Source organism: Ambystoma mexicanum, chromosome 3p (genome assembly GCF_040938575.1).
Source record: "Ambystoma mexicanum isolate Mex_15411 chromosome 3p, UKY_AmexF1_1, whole genome shotgun sequence".
In the NCBI taxonomy this organism is placed as follows: domain Eukaryota; kingdom Metazoa; phylum Chordata; class Amphibia; order Caudata; family Ambystomatidae; genus Ambystoma; species Ambystoma mexicanum.
In genome coordinates, this window is record NC_090925.1 from 390479405 (window position 1) to 390496493 (window position 17089).

Here is a 17089-nt window from a genome sequence, read left to right on the forward strand (position 1 = left end):
AAATCCTGACCAACCAGAATTAGAATCCTACTTGTCCTCCATACACATGCCCCGCATACCCTCCGTAGATGTCGAATTGCTAGAATTCCCCATAACTGAACTGGAAGTCCAGGCTGCTATAAAAAGACTCACCTTGGGTAAGTCACCGGGAGAGGACGGCTATACAGCTGGATTCTATAAAACCTTTATTACTCTCCTCACCCCCTTTTTAACAGAACTCTTTAACGAAATAATCGATACTGGGAAACCTCCCGACTCTTTCGTCAGGGCACTGATCACAGTTATCCCTAAAGATGGGAGAGACCCCACAAAATGTGGTTCATACCGCCCCATCTCTCTACTCAATCTGGATGTGAAAATCTATGCAAGGGTACTGGCCGCCAGGCTGGAGACACTAATGCCCCAACTCATACATTCTGACCAGGTCGGGTTCATATTGGGGAGACAGGGAGCTAACACAATGCGTAAGACCCTACACCTAATCCACGCATCCCAAACCATGGCCAACGACCCAACTCTTCTATCCATCGATGCAGAGAAAGCCTTTGATGGGGTCGAATGGGGATTCCTGAAGGCGGTGCTGCGCAAGGTTGCGATAGGCCTGAGGTTTAGAAAGGCAATACACGCTGTATACACGGTTCCCAAGGCGGCAATATTTGTAAATGGCGAATATTCCAGATGGTTCAGCCTAGAAAGAGGAACTCACCAGGGGTGCCCCCTTTCCGCAATTCTTTTCGCTCTCTCCCTAGATCCCTTAGCAATAGCAATGAGAAAAGATCTAATAGTGGAGGATATTCACCTGGGGACAACAGAGTATAAAGTGACCCTTTATGCAGATGATATTCCCCTCCATGTTATCAATCCTTCAATTTCAGTCCGCCAAGCTCTTCTCCTATTAGACGAATATGGGAAACTCTCGGGATTCAAGGTGAATAAACAGAAATCCACACTTTTCCCACTCCAAGGTCAGGTAGAGGCGAACACCATCAAATTCTCCCCACTGGGTCTCAAAATCGAGCATGCAAAATTGCGATACCTAGGGATACTGATCACTAAACAGCTAAATGACCTCTATGAGGCGAACTTTCCTCCCTTACTACACCAATTCCGAGCCGATCTGGCGAGATGGGAGAAGCTCACGATATCCTGGCTGGGGCGACTCAACGCGATCAAAATTAGGATTATTAAAGGATCTATCCAGGGGCTCGCGCCAGGCACGTCCTCAATGCATGGTCCCTGGCCACTCACCCATTTTAACAGTTTAATGTCTTAAATCTACTCGGTACTTGCATAATGGCCCTCATTATAAGTGAGGTGCTTCATTATTCCCATTCCTCCGTTCACCGTAATGTCTCGGTATTACCAGGATATCGGGTGGCTGAAATGGTAATCCAAGGTAACCTTTTAATGAGGACCATGGTACCTTGGTAAAATACATGGGAGCTCATGCTGAGTTTGGCGATGTGGTAAAAAAGTGGCAGTAATTCCGTTACCACCACTTTTACTGCATGCCACCTCCGAGTTTGGCCATGAAGTGGAGGATTTACCTCGCGGAATTACCGCCAGCGGTGATTCTGTTGAAATCCCCACAGAGTCCTATGGACTCAGAAAAATTGAGATTTACACCACCTACGGCCACTTGTAATCCCATGGTAAACCCACAGGACCAAGTGGCGGTAACAGTAATTCCGTTTGGCGGTAGTTCGGTGGTAATTCTCCCGAACTACCACCAAACTCATAATGAGCCCTTGTTTACTTAAAACTGTTTGGCCAGTTGACCCCTATATGTTTGGGCTCCCAACATGTCCTCCTGTTCTTTTTGTACCCAGTAGTCTGTTCCCATTAATATTGCCTCCTAGAGAAACCACAGTCTCTTAGGTGTGTCTTTCAATTGTAGTCTTCCCAGAAGTAGATAATCTACTGTTGAACTCTGAGTGTTAGACCCCCAGTCATTCTTCTCTTCACCTCAGTGAGAGGTATCTCACTCTTCATCAGTTCCCTGGAGTCTGAAGATGTTTTGTAGACTCGTAATTCAGTGTCAGGAGAGCTTCCTGATCGAAATTGAGCATGCAAAATTGCGATACCTAGGGATACTGATCACTAAACAGCTAAATGACCTCTATGAGACAAACTTTCCTCCCTTACTACACCAATTCTGAGCCGATCTGGCGAGATGGGAGAAGCTCACGATATCCTGGCTGGGGCGACTCAACGCGATCAAAATGGTGTCCCTTCCCCGATTCCTGTACCCCTTCCAAATGCTACCCATCAGAATCCCAAATAGTTTCTTTGTTGAAACCAAAAGAGCCATCCTCAAATTTCTCTGGCAGGGGAAGAAAGCAAGGATCTCGTACAAGACTCTAATACTCCCCAAAGAGAAAGGTGGGGTTGGCCTTCCTAACCTGCAAAAATATTACGAAGCTTCCCAACTCAGAGTCCTGATCCCTCATCTACGCAACTTCACAAGCACTCAATGGGTCAACATGGATAACCATTACTTCTCACCCGCCACAGTATCAGAATGGCTCTGGTCCCCCACAAAGAGGATCTCTAGAAAACTCAAGGATCACCCAATACTTAGTACTATATGGGACATTTGGACACCGGGCAAGAATATGCTAAACATCACCACATGGCCCGCCCCCTTGAGCCATCTGTGGTCACCTGGAATTAACGACCAAATTCCGAACGTAGGAAGGTTCCAAACATGGTACGAAGCCGGCCTGGAGAGAGTTGGGCAACTACAAAAAAAGGACTCTTTCATATCTCTTCGAGAATTAACTGAAGCCCTCGGAATAGGCCCTCTATCCACGTTCCAGTACATTCAAATAAAAGGAGTCTTAACAAGACCGATATGGAAGCCTTGCTTAATGAGGGACCTCTCACCTTTTGAGAAAATATTAGTCTCGAGGACAGAAATGAAAGGCCTGATATCAGCGATGTATAAAGAACTGATAGAAGGCGAGAGGGGGAACACAGATCTATTGAGGGACAAATGGGGAAGAGACTTCGGCGAACAGTTCACCCCGGACCTATGGGAAACCATATGTAAAGCAGCTACACAAATTTCCGTTGCAAATCAATACAAACTTCATGCCATCAAATTTCTCCATAGATGGCAATATGACCCCACCAGACTATCCAAAATGTTCCAGACAGTCAGCCGGGCATGCTGGAGGGGATGTGGAGAAAGCGCAGACTACTGGCACATGTGGTGGAGCTGCACCTGCATAACAGTCTTCTGGAGCGAGGTCCTAGGTTGGATAAAGGAGATTGACGGCATCACCAGAACATTAGATCCCTACCTTATACTGTTTGGCCTCGAGAAAAATGATGACGACTGGACCAAAGTAAGAGATCTGGCCCCACAGCTACTGTTGACAGCCCGAGCCGTACTTGTTACGAAATGGAAATCCACCTCACTGCCCACTAAGAATGAATGGATCAACGTCGCCTCCAACATATGCATAATGGAGCACATTACTGCATCACTCCACGGAAAGTCAGCGCAAGTGGAACCCTATGAATGGACTACAAAACCAAATATCTTCCTAACAGACGCTTTCGGGGTCCAACCAGCGACCAATCTCATGGAAACCTAGATACAAAATAGAAACACCCCATTGCGCTGCACTACCCTACTCTCACCACTGAGGCCACCTATGAGACACACAAGTCTTCTATCTAAAATGCTGCAATGATTGAACTGAAAACTTCACGACCGATTGGGGTTGGGGGTCAGAAGGGGGGGAGGAGAAGTCGGGTACTCATACAAGACTCAATCAGGGACAATGAGCTTGTGAACACGAATACCGATCCTAATTGAACCTCACTGATTTGTCTTGCATACTAAAGTCTTAAATTGTTTGTTGTACCATGACATATGTTTGAAAACTAAATAAAGCCAAATAAAAAAAAAAATTAAAAAAAGAGTGAGGGCAAACATGGGTTTAGACACAGACAGATTTTTGGATCTCATCCGCTATATGCTCTTAGTTCCTATAAAGGTTCACCACGCTGCCACGCTTTCATATGTCTTCAACACACAGTTTTCGTCTCCTGCCACGCTCTACTAAACTTCTCCTGTCTTGCTACCTGGATACCCTGTAAACTGCAAAACATCACCATGTTCCTGCACGCAACGAGGTCTCTTCCTCTAACCTCAAGGCCTCACCGCTCACGTATTCTGAACGCGATATTAAAACCAGATAACAAGCCCCTGTGCCTCCAATCTTCTGAGTTACCTGCTCCCAGCACTGTTTACTTAGCAAATGCTAGTCTGTAAGAACTTTTAAATTATTTGCTGCTGAACCTACTAATTTTCAATATTAACAACTTCATAAACCCTAAGTTGAGTTCTGTAAAAGATTAACTATAGAATGAAATACACTTAGCCTTTAGTTTCTTGTCGAGGAACTTCTTCTATGCTTTCTATCTGAAATTACTGTTTGTTCTTAGATTTATCTGGAGCTCATGAATGCTGTGACCTGCTCAGTTTGTGTCGTGAATGAAAGGCAGTTTAAAATTCCACCAAATATTCCTTTCTGAAGCCTCCAACCAATCAGACTCTAGGGAAGTTTCCTTCATCTTAGAAAGGGGTCATTCCAGTTTCCGAATAGAACTTTTGTTAAGGAAACATTGTTGTCTCAAAAAACACTCACACACACTCCAATTACTTTTCCCCTACTCCTAATAGGCAAATCACCCCCCAAGCTTGTGCACCACCTGCCCCTTCCTGGAATATTTTCCCTACGGGACCCTGACAACCTCCCACAGTAGTCCCAAATCTGGTAAGTCTTGGGCGTCATATTGACGCAGTCCCATCAGGGGGAACAGGCGCCATTTCTGTCTGCTGAAAAAGATACCAGTCAATCCGGCAGAGTTGTCCAGAACCTCCAGGACCGAAGGTAGATCATGCTCAGGTTCGCACATGTACAAAAGAAAGTCATCAGCATAGAGGGAAATTACATGTCTAGACCCTCCCACAATAATCCCGGGTTTCGAAAACTCACTCCGTAGGAACACTGCCAGTGGCTCTAGCGTCAGTATGTAAAGCATTGGTGACAGTGGGCAGACCTGCCTAGTGCTTCTCCGTATGTCCCAAGTTCCGGATATCTGCTTGCTCATTCTGATCCGTGCAACAGGGTAAGTGTACAGTAACTTCACCTATCGAAAAAGCCCTCCCCAATCCCGAATCTCTGTAACGATGCATACATCCATTCTCACTAAACTGAGTCAAACGCTTTGATTGCACCCAAGGATGCTACTGCGTTTGGAGCGTTATGAGAGTAAGTCTGGTCAATTATGTGTTTTAGATGATGGAGATTCGTACAAATGCTACGGCCGGGAACAAAGCCTGTCTGGTTCTCGTGAATCAGAGTGCCAGTAACTCTTTTAAGGCGTCCAGCTAGCAGCGCCGTGAGGATTTTGACATCTTGATTTGACATCGCCAGCTGTTGATATGATTCGTATAGGTCTGCCTGCTTCCCTGGTTTCAATATTGGGACTATCACCGTCTCTCACATACTCTATGGGAGCCAGTCCAGTTCGTACGCCTCGTCAAAGACTTTGAGCAAGACAGGGGTAAGGGTGTTGCTAAATTCTTTAAAGAACTCAGATGGGATTCCACCCCCCTCCAGAGCCTTCCCAGTCACCAGGGGCATGATCACCCCACCCAGTTCATTCGCAGTTAGTGGTAGTTCAAGGGTGGAGGCCTGTTCGATGGTTAGCTGCAGCAGTTAAATCAGGGAGAATGTAGAATGCAACTAATCAGAATCGACAAGCGCCTCCCGCTGGTACAGTTTATTATAAAATGTGCTAAAGGTGTAATTTATTGTCGCCTCTGATCGCCAGTGGGCACCACATTCATCTCTTATCAGCGTAATCACTTCTCTGGGCTTTTACTTTTTTGCACAGCCACACCAGCAGGCTCCCAGACTTCTCCCCCTCCCCACATGCATGTGCGCTGTGTACACTTAGTAATCAAACCTCCATAGTCTCTCCCATGCATCTGTGCATTGGGTTCAGAGCTGCAGCAGCTCAGGTTCAGCTGAGGGGTCTAATATCCCTCCACTCTCTATAGCTTGAATCCAGTCCGATAATGTCCCCAGGTCCTCTCGCAGAAATCTCCTAATATCTCTCACCCTGGCAAAAACCTCCCCTCTAGTCACCACCTTGAGTGTCTCCCAGACTGTTACCCATCACTCCACACTGCCCAAATTAGTCTTTAAAAAGTCAACAAGGAAGTCATCCATGTGGTCTCTAAAGATATCATCTTGAAGGGTCTCTGCAGACATATATGCGTAGTGGGGACTGGAGATTTGGGTGCCTGCCAGTCCCAGTGTACTATCAGTGGGGAGTGGTCAGCTATGGATCAACCAGTGTACTCCACCCCAGTGAACTCACCAAGGTGCTTGGTCCTCACAAACATATAATCAATTGTGGTATAAACTTTTTGGGGAGCAGCGTAGTATGAGTAGCCCCGTTTATCAGCATTCAGTGCCTGCCATATGTCCGTCAGCATGAGTTCACTCAGTAAGGTATTAAGAGTCGCTGAGGCAGGTGACCGCCTAGCCTGTCTGGAGTCAGACCTATCTTGAGCAGGGTCCAGCGTACAATTAAAGGTGCCCCCCATTTAAACATTGTATCCCTTATGCACACTAGGCTACCACTCAAGGGGCAAAGAAAGTTAGGTATTGCATGATTGGGGGAGTAGGAGTTCACTATGTATATTTCCTGATGTTCAACATAGCCATGTAGTATGACGAGTCGGCCCTCTTTGTCTGTGTCAAGATCAAAGTGTCAAGATCCGTGTCTTGATCTTGACACTTTGTCTGTGTCAAGATCAAGATCTCACTTTATGATCTTTCTCCATTAGGGCGCCTGGATGCCTTCGGGCTTTGGCGCTATACACTCCATTAACATAACATAACAAGTTACCAGAAGAGGACAGCAGTGTCGATCCACACCAAGACCCCCTGGAATTCTGTGAGTTGGTGGACCCATATCCAGCCACCCAACCCGATCTAGCCGGTTTATAGTGAAAAGGTTGAATTTAAAAAAGTCGAATGTCAAAATCTCGAAAAAAAATCTCGAAAAAAAAGTCGAATTTTTTTAATGGCGTTTTTTATTCGAAATGGGGGGGGGGTTCCCCCCAACCCCCTTTTTTTTTTTTTTTGTTTTACCCATTTTTTTTTATTCCGACCCCAAAATAAATATATAATTAAAAAAGAGGGAATTCGACTTTTTTTTTTCTCGAGATTTATTTTTCGAGATTATTGTCATTCGGCTTTTTTTTTCGAGATTTTGACTGGATACCGATCTAGCCACCTCTCTCTCTTGGTCTTCCGGTAGCAGGTGGGTCTCCTGCAATAGCGCAATTGAAATGTTCTTCCTACGAAGGTAATACCATATCCGGTTCCTTCTCAGATATGAGCCCATCACCCTACCATTCCACTTCAAACTTTAAGCCTCGCCATCTGTCTAACGTATCCTCCTCACAAGCATTCCCGCCCCACTCGCAGGCTCCCTCACCTCTCTGCTGCCCATGTTGACTATGCAACCTATGGGGGCCTCCTTTGAAAAAATAATCCCCCAGTATCATGCCCACCCGGTTGCCCTCCATACACAGACCCACCCACCTGCCACTGTTCCGTAGATGCATTTAACCAAACAGAACAAAGAAAAACAACCTATCTGGAACTAATTGGAATGCACAAAAACAATGAGGTAACAACAAAGCTCAACAGCTCTGCGCTGTTCGAGTCCAACCGTGTCCACAAGGCGAGACGTCGCCATCGTGATATCAGGCAACGGGTACCAGCGGATGCTAGGTACCACTTTGGTGTGTCAACCTCGGGACTGTCGGGTGCTCCACACAGTGCAAGGCAGCGCTAAACTTCTTCTACTGGGTTTGTCCACTGTCAGTAGTAGTGTGCATACATATCCTATCTGGTGCAGCTCATCATTGCAGGGGTCCAAACCTCATTGGGCTCAAGGGCTCTTCCCATGTCGATCATGTCCATCTGTTGCAGGGGTATCCTTCATGCCATTATGGTCCATCCAAGAGGTTGCATCCTCCGGCGTATCAAAGAAGATCTCCCTCCCCTTATGGAGCAGCTTTAATTTGGCCTGGTAGATGAGCATGTACTTGAGGCCCAGGCTATGGAGTCTTTCTTTGGTCGGAACAAACACGTTTCTTCTTCTCTGCACCAGCAGCATGTAATCTGGAAATATGGCAAGTTTCATGTTACCGCATTGTATTGAGCCTCCTTCCCTGGAGTGTTGCACGATCACCTCTCTGTCCCTAAAGTTAAGAACCCTTGCAATGAAGGGTATCGGATTGGCACCCGGCAGACTTCTTCTCTGAAGGGAATGGTATGCCCTCTCGATTGTGAAACCTTGGGACAGTTTACCCGGGCCCACCGCCTTCAGGATCACATTTTCTTTTTAGGAAGCCTGCACTAAACGTAGCTTGGGGTGTGAGCCTGTCCACTAGGGTGATAGCCAAAAGCACTGTTCTGCAGTGTGAGTTTGTTTGTCTCCCTGGGGTTATCACAGCATGACACACTGGGCCTTTCGTTGCATGGTCCACAGGATTCACCAGAATACGCAGGCCATAATAGCAAGAGGCTCGCTGACCTCCTTCACACGGCTCCAGGCGCAGTCACACTGTGGGGAGATTAACGCAGACCGCTGTTGTTAGCGAGCCCTGGCCCAGTATCCATGTGGCCCAATCTATGTAAAAGCGCCCACGGTAGTATCAGCGGCTTCCTCATCTATATTGATGTCTCCCACAGTGGCTTGCTTGTAAAGCCCATACAGCTCCTTCAGTTCATTATCGGTTGGTCTTGTTTTGACCTACTTCACATCTTCAGCATACTGGTCACAGAGTGAAAAAAGTCTGTTTGCAGATACAAAAGGTTCATCACTCTTGGCCCATAGTGTTAAACTTCTCTCACTGCTGAAGCTGTTGACCGCCTGGAGTTTTCATACACAATACACCACCCGCTCCCCCAGCCTGTACGTGGGTGTCACTGACCTGTTGTAATCACTGCTGGGGAGCAGAGAGTGTCCCTGCAGTACGGTGTCCGCTGGCCTCAATTCACTGGCAAGTCTGCTTCTCCTCTCTGTGCCCTCCGGTAAGGCTTACTGTATGGATCCGGCTCCGCTACCACTCAGAGGTGGGTGATCCCATACATCGGAGCTCCCATCCACACTGCGCTGCAGGTCCATCAAATTTAGTGATCCTGTGTCCCAGGTCCAGACAGTGGGGTCAGGCGAGCATGCCACGCTCCCCACGTCAGCTCCATCGCCAGGCTTCTGGCATACACAGATCTCTCGCGCCTGCTATCTTGCCATTGCTGTAGTCGAGAAGGTTGCTTGTGGTTCGGCGCCACAACACAGCACTTCTGATTGCCCAAACTGGTTATAAAGCAGGCGGTTAGTCACCACAATGCTTCAGCTGCAGGATCTGTCAAAAATATGATCTTGCACACCACTTAAAAAGAATTATTAAAGGATATATTCAGGTGCTCGCGCCAGGCACGTCCTCAATGCATGGTCCCTGGCCACTCCCCCATTTTAACAGTTTGTCTTAAATCTACTCGGTACTTGCATAATGGCCTTCATTATAAGTGAGGTGCTTCATTATTCCCATTCCTCTGTTCACCGTAATGTCTTGGTATTACCAGGATATAGGGTGGCTGAAATGGTAGTCCAAGGTAAGCTTGTAATGAGGGCCATGGTACCTTGGTAAAATACATGGGAGCTCATTCTGAGTTTGGCGATGTGGTAAAAAAGTGGCAGTAATTCCGTTACCACCACTTTTACTGCATGCCACCTCCGAGTTTGGCCATGAAGTGGAGGATTTACCTCGCGGAATTACCGCCAGCGGTGATTCTGTTGAAATCCCCACAGAGTCCTATGGAAAAATTGAGATTTACACCACCTACGGCCACTTGTAATCCCATGGTAAACCCACGGGACCAAGTGGCGGTAACAGTAATTCCGTTTGGTGGTAGTTTGGTGGTAATTCTCCTGAACTACCACCAAACTCATAATGAGCCCTTGTTTACTTAAAACTGTTTGGCCTGTTGACCCTCATATGTTTGGGCTCCCAACTTGCCGTCCTGTTCTTTTTGTACCCAGTAGTCTGTTCCCATTAATATTGCCTCCTAGAGAAACCACAGTCTCTTAGGTGTGTCTTTCAATTTTAGTTTTCCCAGAAGTAGATAATCTACTATTTAACTCTGAGTGTTAGACCCCCAGTAATTCTTCTCTTCACCTCAGTGAGAGGTATCTCACTCTTCATCAGTTCCCTGGAGTCTGAAGACGTTTTTTAGACTCGTAATTTAGTGTCAGGGGAGCTTGCTGATCGTGTTAGTGTGCAGTGTTTCCCAATACAGATCCCAAGCTCTGTGGCCTAGTCATCTCTATGGAGGCCTAGAATGATATGCCCTCATGCCTCACGCAAACCCTTGTTTTGTAAAGAGCCAGCAGTAACTTACAGCACAACACAGGAATAGTCTTGTCAGTTAGTTATCACGCAGCGCAGTAGAGCAAAAGATGTTTTAATGGTTGGACGGTTGAGTAAAGGAAAGGAAGTTACCATTTAGAGTCATAGTTTATGGCAGTAGTTATTGTTATTTAGTAGGAGGTTTTAGTGTCTGTATTCGGATTCATTTAGTTAGATTAGGAAAACAAGATCAAAGGTCAGTTGCAAAGAACTATAGAACAGGAAAAATACACTATCGGCTTAATTTAAAGTTTGGAGGTATGGTAAAGAAAAAGTGTCTGTAATGGGACTACTGCCACTTTTAGCAGACCACTAAAGTCAGCGTTCCAAAATGAAACTCCATAAAAACCTCCTGCTTTTGTGTGGAGGAACTTTGCTTCCCACGAAACCATAACCACATGCAGTGATTACCACATGCAGTGATAATCAGTTCCCTTGGAGTCCAGCGGGACTCCAAATTAGGGAATAACTGAAGGGTCTGCATGACACTAAATCATGTGGACTCTTCCCAGTACCTCATCCTTACCACATGCAGTAACCGCATTTAAGTTTGGCAGTGCTTCCAAAGGAGGCCCTTTGTGACTGTTTCAAATGATTAAAGACTATGATTAAGGAGCATTAGAGAAAATCAATAGACCTTTTCAAACAGCAATCTATTAAATCAACTTAAAAAATCTTAAACGAAAAACCGCAGACCTTCAGAGAAGTCTAATTCTCTGTACGAATGTTAGGAGAACATCAGGTGAAGATAGTATTCCGGGAAGGGGTGGGGAAAGTAAGAAGTAAGTACAAGGTAGAGAATATAAGGAAACTAATTGCCATTTGTGTTGTGCTTTTCTCCTAGCTTCTGCCAAATTAATGAAAAGAAACACAAAGCAGATGTTCATTTTTATTTAGCTCCAATTCCGATTTCCCTGCAAATGCTGTGTGAATAAACATTTGCTAAGAGGATTTTGGCAGGGGGTGGACAGGGACTGCTGGGGCATAGGAGCTCTCACAGAGACATCTAAGAACACACTTAACCCAGATATCTAACATTTAGATTTTCCCTTTCATGTATATCCTCAAAGACAGGCCATCGACTTTGCTTTTTCTCCGATGCATATAAAACCTGCAGATCATCCTAAAAGGATGTGACTCTTAGGACCACTGGTCCACCACCGCTAAAGCACTTAAGAATAGATGAGCACATGTGACCAACAACATAATGGCTTCAATAGTGAAGTCTTGATTCTAAACCTGGGGAACATGTTCCACTCAACACTCACTGTCCGCCTCCCCAACATTCTTCAATCTTCCTGTGCTACTGGCCTCCAGTTATAAAAAGACATGGGTGTATACTTTGGCCTGGACCATTGCAGTCTCCAAAAGAATCATACTCCCTTTCAGGTAAAAAATCAAGTGCCTCCCCTATATGTCCTACCAGCTTCACAACACTGTGTTTTGTACACTCATCAATGCCAAGTGCAAATATGCCAGCACCTCTATCCCATTCTACCAAAATGCTAAATCAACTTCCTTCAAAAAATGTGAAAAGCAGTAGCCAAGCTTACTGCCAGGTTGAATGATCTACTGCATTGCAGTAACAGCAAAACAAGTGTTAAAATGTGAGCATTGTCCAATGGCCTGCCCAGTGATGCATCACGCTAACCCAATAATTTCCAAACCAAAAAAAATACTTGTGCTTATCCAACCTTGTATTACTCCCACAGGCTAGAGTCTAATAGATGAACTGAGTAGATATGAAACAGTAACTTCTCGAAAAAAGATCCCAGACACTGGACCTTCCTACACATTCTTATAGGATACTAGAAAACCCATCTCTTCTTCAGGAAAGCACCAATAACCTGCCTGCTGTACATCTCCAGCGAGTTGGAATGCCAATCTCGAGAACCACAAAGGTAGAATTGAGACTAGAGACGATTTGGTTAGCAAAATACACTTTACAAATCATATCAATAGACTGAAAATGGGAAATGTAGCAGAAAGAGATAACTCATTCACATCCGGAAAGGACCATTAACCAATCAGGTGGCTGGAACAGAGGGTGAGAATATACATCTCCACCTGCTGTTCCAGCCACCCGTGGCCCTTCCCCGGGTGGCACAATTATGTTACCTGCTTGCTCCCCCACTCACCCAACCCAAACCAAACATCTTCCCTGCTCCCTCTCTCGCTCCCCACTTACCTGCAGGAATAGAGCTATATGCTCTGGTCTGGCGCACTTCCCGTTCCCGAGGCCGCCATGGTGGAGGGGGATGAGGGGCGTGAAAGCCATTCACACCCAGGAGATCATCCGGGGTGCAAATGGCTATCTTGAGGGGAAAAGGGTTGGAATGGCCGGTAACGACCCACAGCCCTTGCTGAGGCCCTCACCATGGCTCGGGCTGGTGGGCCATTAGTGGCCAAATTCCCCCTGTCCCTTCAGGTCATGAAAGCCAAAATCTGCCCTCTCTGTATGACATACATTACTGATATTAATATTTCCGGTGCTTTACTAGGAGGAAATTACCTTTTGTTGAACAAGTTACCAGCAACACCTGTTTTGAGCCAGCGCTGCTCTTGCCAACCCAGCAAATGGTGAAATCCAGCCAGGCTTTCAGAATATCCGCAATTAATGTGTATGAGAAACATTTCATATTATCAAGATCAGTGAAGATTATTTTCCTATGTGTTGGTCATTCTGAAAACCACCAATGCGCCAAACAGATCCTTACAACGCAAAAAGGGTCAAAATGTACAAAAATATACTAAAATAAATAACACTAAAGTTATGATTGCAGCAAATAAAACGTGACATGTACAGCTGCAAAAGTAAGTGCGGTTTGAGTATGTTTAACTGTAGGAGTTTGACATTTCCTATATAAATGAAATATTTATGAATAAAGGCAATGGTGGATTATGCTCTAATTTACTTTGTGCGTTATTTTGCCTGTGCTTTGTGTTATTATCAGCATTTTGCATTCATGTATGAATGTGTTGTGATCTTATCTTCCTTTTGAATTAATGTACGTGTGAACTGTGCTCCAATTGGCTTTCTTGTATTTGTCGTGTTTCAGAAACACTCTGCAGCAGCCGACATCACAGAATCCCTTTCTGAAGATCAGGTTCCAGAGGCTTTCCTGGTGATGCTCCTGCTGCAGTTTGGAACAATGATAGTGGACCGTGCCATATACTTGAGGAAGACCATGTTTGGGAAGTGTGTCTTCCAAGTGGTGCTGGTCTTTGGGATCCACTTCTGGATGTTCTTCATCTTGCCTGGAGTCACTGAAAGGTTAATTTTTGCCCACTTTATTGCTCACTTTATGATGGGTTTACGCCATAAATCGGAAGGAGAATTAGTGTAAACCAATAATAGCGGAGTGGCCTCTCTTAGTAATGTTAATAGTAGATAATTGAAATAGTGTTACAGCACCACCTTTGGGTTGGGTAAGCTGCGGCAGTGATAAAATAAACATGTTATTGTTTTGCTGATGGAACACTTCCATATCCTTTCTATGGGACTATTGTGTGTGCAAGGAATGCATGTGGATAGAAAATTAAAAAAGAAAATAATGTGCCTTTTGGAGTTTTTTTTTTTAGAAAACACCAAATGTACTGTTAACTCTTTGTATACTGTGGCCATCAGACCTTTTAGGTCGATGGCTTTCTGTAATTGTAAAAAGTGACTAGTACATCATTGCAAATGTATGGTTAATGTCAACAAGACCTTTCATCGGTCTGCAACCTGTGGCTCTCGAGGTGTTCTGTAATACATTTCCCATGATCCTTCATCATTGACTTTGACCGACATTTGCAATGTCCCTGCTGTTTTGCGTACATGGTGTTGCCATAAGTAAACTCCCTCCAAAATGTATCTTTTGACAGAAGTGCTTTTGAGTGTTACCCTTTGTGGAGCAACAGGGTCCCTGTTTTTTGCATTGTGTGGCATACTCATGACTGCCCCAGTGAAAAGCTACTTTCAAAATAAAAAAAAACAATTCAAAAACATTCAAAATGAATGTTTCTATTCCTGCAAAGTTGGGCAATTTGGGATGGGCATTATATTTTGCCAATTTCACAAAATTAGTAAAATGTTGAGAAGTTGAACAAATTTAATCAGAACATTTGTACCCAATACCATTTTGAAAATAGGATTTGTGGTTTTAAAAATCTGCCACATTGCTGAAATAAATGAGCAAATTAACTCTAGCTGAATCTTTTCTTAGCAAACTTAGTTAAATCTCTTAATTTGAGATTTTCCTATATTTGCTGGTGAACAAAATCTGAAAATAAACCTTTGCTAGAGAGTGTCGCATCAAACGAAGTGACAATTCTCTGCTTGAATTTTTCACTTAATTTGATGGTAATGCAGTCCTGCATATTAGATTGTGCTGAAGTTGTATTTCCACTGGTTTCACTAAATTCATAATTTTGCAATTTTGTGAAAAATGTTTTTATTAATTTCATCAATTTTTGCAGTTGGAATTTAAATGTAGCACACCCCTTGTTTTAAAGCCTCATATATGTTGCATCATGTTATTTAAGTTGCTCTGGTTGTACTTGGTTATATTAGCACTAATGCAAGATGACTCCATGAGCCAGTAAAGCAGTGATAAACATGCATTGCAGTAAAGGAGCATCTATAAAGTCAATTCTTGCTAACACTTATCAAGGGATGCTAATATCGCTGTTTATGCTATTCCTAAACTAATGTTGCATCATGTTGCAGCAGATATATGACTTTTATTCATAACTTATTTTGAGAAATCTTTCTTAACTGTAAAGGTCAAATGCAAGCATCTGAGAAGCTCTCTTCCATATTTCCTTGCAGGCGTTTCAACACCAACCAGGTTGCTCAGTTGTGGTATTTTGTCAAGTGTCTTTACTTTGGGCTATCGGCCTACCAGATCAAGTGTGGCTACCCCAATCGAGTGCTGGGCAACTTCCTGACAAAGAGCTATAACTGCATCAACTTGTTCCTGTTCCAAGGGTGAGGCGATCTTGTTACTTTGTAGGCATGAATCACGTGGGGAGGTTAAATGTCATTTCATGAGATTTCGTCTTGAAAACGACTAGAATGAGTGACCATTGAATTGCCTTTAAAGAATGCAAGAACACGTTCATGTGATAATATCTTCCTAAGAAAATCAACAGCAAAATGTAGCCTTCAAAAGCAAAGTGTATACAGAATAGATATCTACGAGATATCATAAAGTTTAAAACAAATCTTTTGATTGCCCCTCAAAATTAATAGAAGCTAACTATATTCAAAATGTGCCTGTTTCCCACTAATCCATACCCCTAAAAACTCTTAGCACACATTTTGCCCCTAAGTCTTTCATGATGGAAGCCATTCCACCACCAAGATTACCAGTGCCCTCAGGCTACAAACTCCTGCCATGGAGTTGCTAGTTCGTATTTAGCTAACATGTCAATTAAGATTACAATTAGAAGATGATCCTTTTCTCATAGTTCCTACCTATGGGCAATCACCTGAGTTGCATTAATGAGTAGGCTATCATATTAAATACTGTAGTTTCCAACCATTGCATACCTCATTAACTTATGTTAAAATGTAGCACACGCCTCTGCAGTGGCTCGATCTGATTGTAGTGTTTCATCTTGTACACAATTGTTGGCTTTTGAGCGACTGTTGACTTTACTAGTTAAATTATGCAAAGATTTACGAAGTATATGTTCAAACCACACCACTCTGATTAACACCATTCTGTTACATCAGACTCTTTCTTGTCCTATTACTAATGTCGCTTGTGGAATCACCCCTGCTATGGGAATCGTATGAGAGGAATTGGTTGCACCTAACACTAACCAGGGAGAGAGATGGACTGAGGATCAGGTGCCAACCTCTCACATCACTCAGATTGCGCATCCCTGAGCGACTTCATGCATTATTATTCATCCCTGTGTTCAGGTTGAGGTCTTTCATTTATGTAGAAATAAGCAAAAAAAGGAAAAGAAAGCCATAGGATGGTGATGTCAAATTCCACAGCTGGGTGTCAAAACGTTTCCAAGGGTAATGGTCACGCTAACAAAAATAGTATTGTGGGCTCTGGCTCAACAAACACTAAACACATTATGAACTCTAATGGTATCTATGATGTTCTTTCCTGCGAGCTGCCCTAAAGGAAAACGCCCCAGTAAAACTAACTCTAATATGCAAACTTATAAGGGAAACAATGTTGTACAATCTGCTTGTGCTACTGAGCCTTATGGTGATGCCGCTCTTCCGGAAATGAGTGACTAACAACAAGGACACACGCCAGTTCATGGTGCAACGTTCTGACGCTGCAGCCCATCCTGACTCTGCTGGTCTCCCCGACTGGGTGCTGACTTTGATAACCAGCTGCATGCCTTGGAAGGCTCAGTCGATTTGTCGGACCTGGAACAGTTGTTCAATGAAAATAATCAGGCCCCGATGCTGAAGGATGTTAGGCCTTAAGATGATGGGGTGAGGCCTCCCGAGATTTGGCTTGCTGCCAGTAAAGTTGTCTCTCTTCTGGATAACAGGATGGTGGTGAGGGACACATTTGACCTAACTAAGGGTGACCTGTGCAGTGGGGACTTGCGGCT

General features: G+C 44.3%; 1 protein-coding gene across 1 annotated transcript in view; it reads left to right on the forward strand.

The window, feature by feature from the left end:
* LOC138579901 (piezo-type mechanosensitive ion channel component 2-like) overlaps window positions 1-17089 on the forward strand; it is a 2232767-nt gene that overhangs the window by 2014159 nt on the left and 201519 nt on the right. Inside the window, exons 44-45 of the mRNA XM_069650129.1 lie at window positions 13576-13790; window positions 15330-15488. Of these exons, the coding sequence (XP_069506230.1) occupies window positions 13576-13790; window positions 15330-15488 (374 nt within the window). The remainder of the gene's footprint in view (window positions 1-13575; window positions 13791-15329; window positions 15489-17089) is intronic.